Source organism: Lipotes vexillifer, unplaced genomic scaffold, assembly GCF_000442215.2.
Source record: "Lipotes vexillifer unplaced genomic scaffold, Lipotes_vexillifer_v1.1 scaffold308, whole genome shotgun sequence".
Taxonomy (NCBI): Eukaryota; Metazoa; Chordata; class Mammalia; order Artiodactyla; family Lipotidae; genus Lipotes; species Lipotes vexillifer.
Window position 1 is genome coordinate 2,659,412 of NW_006792985.1, and position 7,468 is coordinate 2,666,879.

At 42.3% G+C, this 7,468-nt stretch overlaps 1 protein-coding gene across 2 annotated transcripts in view; it reads right to left on the reverse strand.

The window, feature by feature from the left end:
* The window catches only part of ELP3 (elongator acetyltransferase complex subunit 3), a 109,527-nt gene extending 102,985 nt beyond the window's left edge, over positions 1–6,542 (reverse strand). The window contains exons 1-2 of one of the 2 annotated variants that reach the window (XM_007466155.1): positions 6,377–6,542; positions 532–631 (exon numbers count right to left, since the gene is read on the reverse strand). In XM_007466155.1, coding sequence (XP_007466217.1) covers positions 532–631; positions 6,377–6,395 — 119 coding nt within the window. In that variant the 5' untranslated portion in view covers positions 6,396–6,542. The remainder of the gene's footprint in view (positions 1–531; positions 632–6,376) is intronic. The other variant, XM_007466156.1, reaches the window with a different exon arrangement.
* Between the last annotated feature and the right edge of the window lie 926 nt (positions 6,543–7,468).

Here is a 7,468-nt window from a genome sequence, read left to right on the forward strand (position 1 = left end):
AGGGAAAGGCTGGATTCGATCAAAGGGCCCAAAGAGAGGGCTTCCCTGGAAGAGAGCTACCACCTCTCTGAGACGAGCGGAAAGAGAGGAAGGATGTGAAGTGAGATGGCACAGAAGGGCAGCGCCTGGGCTCTGGAGACGGATGACCTGATTCTAAATCCCGGCTCTGCCAATCACCAGTTATTTACTCCTGAACAAATTATTTAACCTTTCTCTGTCTAAGAGGACCCATCTGTCAAATGAGGTAAATACCTACCTCATATAGTGTCTGAGAGGATCAGCTGAGCCAATACATATAACGTACTACTATCAGTGACTGGAATACCGTAAGCGCCCAAGGAATGTTAGAAACTATTAGTATTATAAGGCTATAAGGCAATTTTGCCATAAATAATCGATAGGGCAGGGCAGAAAGCTAAATTCTCAACTAAAACATGAAACATGAGATAGAACCAGTAGTATTTGATAATTTCATAAAAGAGATCTACTACCCAAGAACAAGATTACCTTCTTTTTTATAGATCCACTTACTTATTTAGATGGATGTCTTTCCCCTGCTCGTGGGCTTCAATTAGTTGTTTAATAACATCTCCTATGGTCAGCATCATCAGCTCAGCAGGGCTGAGATCTCCTGAAAAGATAATATTTGACACTAAAGAAATCATATTATTCAGTAAAGGTTTTTGTATTTATTAGGAGTTTGTCTTCCAAAATCATTCCAATCATGTCAAAATGATAGCTCAAGTACACAAGACACTATTGTTTACAATTTGATCATATATTTTATATCTTTAATTTTAAAACCAACCTGGCTTCACCTATATATGGGAAGAGTTCACTTTAGAAGCATACACACCTCAAGAATGATACATGAAGGAAAGAGTAGAGACGAACATGAGGAGGAGGACGAACATGAGGAAAAAGAACCTAATCACACAGTAAAGGACCAAAGTAGTTAAAGTAGCTTCCCTTTATCTCCAGATTGGTAATTACATTTAGATGCATTATCTCATCTGATTCTCAGAACACAGTGAGGTAGACGGAACAAGAATATTTGCCTGTCCCGTAAAAATGCTACCAAGGGGTGAAGTTGAAACTCAAACCCAGGTATCCGCAAAAGTAACGTTAATACTATTTTGAAATACAAAGCAATGTAGTACTATTTTGAAATACAAAGACATGGGTCTGTGCGTGCCTAGGGATCTTAACACATCTGTAAAATATAGTCTGTCCGCCACTGCAACATGCTCCTGGCAACTGAGGCCGCCCTTCTCCTGTAAAAGGCAACAGCAGAAGCTGACATGTTCTTTCATGACCCCATCCCCCCAATTAAAGGTGACTGGTTCAAGGATGGGCACCTATCCAGGTCGGGCACCTATCCAGGTCGGGCAAATCTGAGCTCTTTTTCTCAAGGCAAAAGACACCAGTCCCTCTCCAGTGATAAAAAGTTGTGAGATTTCAGCTTGGGAGCTACTAGCAAGCCTGCCTCCTGCCTGCAGAGAAAGCTGGTGTGCAAAGATAATGTCATCATCAGAGAGAAACACAGATGAGAAAGCCCTGGCGATCATGGAGCCCTCTCATTTATCTCATTTGAAACCTCACAACACTGGAAGGTAGGTATTGTTACCACATTTCACAGATGTGAAAAATTAAGGCTAGTTAAGACATAATTGTAAATGGCATAGTTAAGACTCAAATTCAGGTCTTTTCTCCGCAACTTACATGCTTTTAACCACTGTACCAAGCCACGTCTAATTTAATGAGGAAAAGCTAACACATAAAAAACAATCTGAGAGAAAAAGAAGTCCATCTATAGTCAAAGGCTAAGTGCTTTCTAAACCATGTAACTCAGCCCTTCAGAGTTCTACAATGGTGCCTGAGGGGCCATGTAACAGGTCGGGCTGGTGGTGATTAAGGTAAAGGTGGAAGGGAGGGAGAGGGAGGGTCTCTTTCTTCATTTCAACCAAAGCCGCTCGGCTTTCATCTGTTTATATACTGAAGTTCTGCATAAGAATTTGGAGAAAAGGTGATTCAGGTGATAAAAATACAGGCAGACCTCAGAGATACTGCAGGTTCGGTTCCAGACCATCACAATAAATCAAATACTGCAATAAAGCAAGTCACACGAATTTTTTTGGTTTCCCAGTGCATATAAAAGCTATGTTTACACTGTACTGCAGTCTGTTAAGTGTGCAAGAGCATTATGCCTTAAAAAAATACCTTAATTTAAAAATACCTTATTGCTAAACAACGCTAACCATCATCCGAGCCTTCAGCAAATCATAATCCTTTTGCTGGTGGAGGGTCCTGCCTCGAGGTTAGCTACCAAACTGATCAGGGTGGTGGCTGCTGAAGGCTGGGTGGCCGTGGCGATTTCTTAAAATAAGACCACCGTGAAGTGTGCCTCATCCATTGCCTCTTCCTTTCACGAACGATTTCTCTGTAGCAGGCAATGCTGATTGACAGCATTGTACCCACAGAACTTTCAAAACTGGAGTCAATCCTCTCAAACCCTACTGCTGCTGTATCAACTAGGTTTAACCTAATAGTCTATATTTTTTATTATAGTTTCAACAATCTTCACAGCATCTTCACCAGGAGTAGATTCCATCTCAAAAAACCACTTTCTTTGCTCATCCGTAAGAAGCAACTCCTCATCCATTCGTTTCATCGTGAGATTGTGGCAATTCAGTCCCACCTTCAGGCTCCACTTTCAATTCCAGTTCTCCTATTTCCACCACATCTGCAGCTACTTCCTCCACTCAAGTCTTAAAGCCCTCCAAGTCATCCATGAGGGCTGGAATCAACTTCTTTTAAACTTCTATTAATGTTGATATTTTGACCTCTTCCCATGAATCACGAATGTTCTTAATGGCATCTAGAATGGTGAATCCTTTCCAAGTAGGTTTTCAATTGACTTTGCCCAGGTCCATCAGAGGAATCACTATCTATGGCAGCTATAGCCTTACGAAATGTTATTTCTTAAATAATAAGACTTGAGAGTCGAAATGACTCCTTGATCAGGCTGCACAATGGATGTTGTGTCAGCAGGCATGAAAACAACGTTAATCTTGTACATCTCCATCAGAGCTCTTGGGTGACTAGGTACACTAACAATGAGCAGTAATATTTTGAAAGCAATCTGCTCTCAACAGTGGGTTAAAATATTCAGTAAACCATGTTGGAAACAGATGGGCTGCCATCCAGGCTTTGTTCCATTTAGAGAGCACAGGCAGAGTAGATTTAGCATAATTCAGAATGGTAAAGGAACACTGGCTTCAACTTAAAAGTCACCAGCTGCATTAGCCCCTAACAAGAGAGTCAGCCTGTCCTCTGAGGCTTTGAAGCCAGGCACTGACTTCTCTCTAATTATGAAAGTCCTATACGGCATCTTCTTCCAATATAAGGCTGTTTTGTCTACATTGAAAATCTGTTGTTTAGTGCAGCCACCTTCACTAATTATCTTAGCTAGACCTTCTGGATAACTTGCTGCAGCTTCTCCATCAGCACCTAGGGCTTTGCCTTGCATTTTTATGCTATGGAGATGGCTTCTTTCCTTAAACATCATGAACCGACCCCTGCTAGCTTCAAACTTTTCTTCTGCAGCTTCCTCAACTCTCTCAGCCTTCAAAGAATTAAAGAGAGTTAGGGCTTTGTTCTGGATTAGGCTCTGGCTTAAGGAAATGTTGTGGCTGGTTGATCTTCTATGCAGGTTGCTAAAACCTTCTCCATATCAGCAATAAGGCTGTTTTGCTTTCTTATCATTCACGTGTCCAATACAGTATAATCTTCAATTTCCTTCAAGAACTTTGGTTCACAACTTGGCTAACTGTTTGGTGTAAGAGGCCTAGCATTTAGCCTACCTCAGTTTTCGACATGCCTTCCTCACTAAGCTTAATCATTTCTAGCTATTGATTTAAAGTGAGAGATGTATGACTGTTCCTTTTACTTGAACCCTTAGAAGCCACTGTAGGGTTACTAACTGGCCTCACTTCAATATCACTGTGTCTTAATAGGGAGGTCTGAGGGGAGGGAGAGAGATGGGGAAATGGTCAACAGGTAGAGCAGTCAGAACACACACAACGTTTATCAATTAAGTTCATCGTCTTATGTGGCAATTTGTGGGGCCCCAAAACAATTACAAGAGTAACATCAAAGATCACTGATCACCATAGCAAACATAACAATAATGAAAAAGTTTGAAATATTGCCGGGATTACCAAAATGTGACAGAGACATGAAGTGAGCAAAAATGCTGTTGGAAAAATGGAGCTGATAGACTTGCTCAAACAGGTTGCTACAAACCTCCAATTTGTAAAAAAAAAACACAGTATCTGCGAAGCGCACTAAAGCTAGGTGCAATAAAACGAAGATAAAGATTTTTAAAACACTTGTATAGCCCTTGAGTATATCAAGAATTAACCAGAGAAGTAAATTAGTAAGAAAAGGCTTCGTGGAGGAAATCACACAGGGATCTTTAAAGGGCAGGATCTGGACAAGCAAAACAGAGGGCAATCCAGAAGTAACTATGTTAGGTATAGGAATTACCTGTCATCTTTATGTGCAGGAGTACTGTCTAACTAGAATAGAGGCTTTTTGACAGGGTTCAGTAAGAACAGATTACTGGCTACAAGGCAAAGGCATTTAAATAGGATGCAATACACAGTGGAGAATTATATGTTCTCAAGTTTGGGAGTAAAAAGATGAAAGTAGTGTTGAAAGAAAATAAGTAGATTGATCCTTGAACACTGGCTTGAACTGCACAAGTCTACTTATATGCAGATGTTTTTCAAATAAATACAGTACCTGTATTTTTATTTTACAGATCCTTAAATTAACTGTGGGGAAAAGTTTGTGTTTGAGGATCTGAGTCCTGATTCTATCCAAACTGTTTCAGCTTCCTGCCCTTTGGTGAGTCATTTATCAATTCCTTTGTTTTTCAGGCAGAGATAGCAACACTCAGAATTTCAACTGTGCAGGGGTCAGTGCCCCCGACCACCCCCCTCCATTGTTCAAGGGTCAACTGTATATAAAATATACTAAAGGATACAAAAAAATGATTCAGAAGATGAAAAGAATACACATCCTCTGGATACTAAGTAAAAGGCTCTTGAAAGGCACCATTGTTAAAAAACAAAACGAAACAGATTTACAGTAAAAAACTTGGATGACAGACTCAGTCCCTAGCTTCCAAACCCTACTGGCTGTGTGATAATGGGAGAATGAATGGCTTCTGAGCTCCCATTTCCTTGTCTGCAGAATTAGGATAATCCATACAGATCTTTCACAAGATTCAGTAAGAATCAACAAAAATAATGTATATATGAAAGCCAAAGTATTATTCAAATATCAGTTCTTAATGAAGGTGGATTAAGGGGCTGGTGGCTAGAATGATGAGGAATAAACTATTTCAAGAAGCAATTTCTATAAGAACTAACAGGACTTGGTGATAAATGAAGTCAAAAGTTTAAAGCTGGAGATGGAGGAGCAAGTTAGAGGGAGAAGACGACTAATCAATTAGGGGCATGTAGAATTTGATGCCACAGAACAACTGAAGGTAACTTGGACACTTGGAGCAGTTGATGCCAAGAGGCACAGAGATTAAGGAACAGATTTTTTTTTTTTAAATTTTATGTTTTTGGGGTTCATAGAGACAGCCTGACAAACCAGTTCTGGGCTAGGAAAGTTACTGAACTCTTTTAATCTCGGCTTCTTCATTTGTGAAAAGGCGACGATATCAGCCTAAGAATTATTAGCAAAGGCTCAACAGATAGATGGCAGCCATAGTTATCATAACCATCACTGTTAGACCGACTGCTCAATTGAGCTTACAGAGATAACACTAGCACCTGTGAGAAAATACTTGAAATTTGACTCCATTCGGCTGAAAAACTAAAGGTGGAATTGCTCCACGCTAACTCAGGAGGTAATACAAATGGGAATGGCTGCCTAACTGCCCCCACAGAATCCAAGAATAATTCAGTGGTTTTCTTTCTTTTTTTTTAACTTTGAGCTTTAAAACAATCTCAGATAAAAAAGCACGTGAAATGTGTCGTAAAACGAATCTTAGCAAATTAAGAGTCCGAGAACGTGTTAAATCCACCGACAACGTTAACTTCTTGGAGGGCATACCTTGGACTAGAGCTTTTGTCCTTTATGCAAAAGACTGCTAAAAAGGAAGAGTAAGGATAAGTTGGTTCAAAAAACACAACAGGTGAAAGGAGAAAGCAGGGGGCTGGAGGCCACAGACGGACCACAGGTGGCTGGGGAGACTGGATGAGGTAGCGGATTCCCGCGGGAAAAACTGGCTTCAGCATCTGAGGGCCCAGGGTTCGCCCCTTCCCTACCACCGCCCCGTTCCCCCTCCCTTTCGCACCTTTCCGCTTCTGCCTCATCTCTCCGCTGTCGTAGCAGCCGCCACCCCAGACAAGGTAGCGCTACCCACTCGGACCTCTGGGAAAACTGACAGCCACAAAGCAACCCTGTCCTGCCGTAAAATGACGATCAATATATCGTAAAGCCGTTCCCAGAAGACAGCGCGCGCAAGGGTCCGCCCAGCTTCCCTGCAGCTGCTCGCAGAGCTCAAGGAGGCGGGGCAAAGCTGCGGCCCGGGCGAAGCAGGCTGGGGTCTGAGGGCTGTAGGGTCCCCTAAGGGCAGCTTGGGCATTAGAAACCGCGATCTGGGCAGCACAGCGACAGGACAGAGCTTATGGACAGAGGCTGCGCCAGGAAACCTAGATAAGAGGGTGGATGTGGGTGGTCTCTAAATAAAGGTGGAGGAGCCCAGGGTGCGTTGCGTCCAGGGTGGCTGGGCGGGAACGTGAGTGGGGATCGCGGGAAACTAGATTCAGCCTGGAAGACACCATGCAGGAATCAAGTAACGATCTGAGGTTCAGGCTCTGACGCCAGTGGATCGCCCTGGTCTCAGATGAATGGCGCGTTAAAAATAACCATCATGAAAGCTCTGGAGGTCTCTCCAGAAAAACGCACACACGCACAAAGTTTTGTAGTGTTTGCAGGCAGGACTTGGAATCATGTTTTCCTGAAACTCATCCATGATCTGCTTTGTTCATGGACCAGAAATTAAGAACGCCGCTCGTTAACAAAGACAGGAATCTGTGCTGTTTCCAGTTCCTTACTTTCCACTAGAACTGAGGTACCTCCAAGTCTTTGACCTCACCATGACACTGAAACTGTCCTGGTCTTTTGTGACTGCCCAGCAGGACAAATTCGTAGCATTTATGTGTTCTTATTGTCATCCTAGTACCAAGTGACGTAAGTTAGCTACTTAGGAAGTCTTTTATGATAGGACCCTCCACACTGAGTTTTTCTTCTGCTTTTTCTCAATCCTGCTGTATATCATCTCAAAATATTGGTGTACCAGAGGGGTCACTTCTCAGCCTTGTCTTCCCCAACGTGATCCCCAGAGTACCAGAGCTTTTAAACACCATCTGTCTGCTCCCATTTT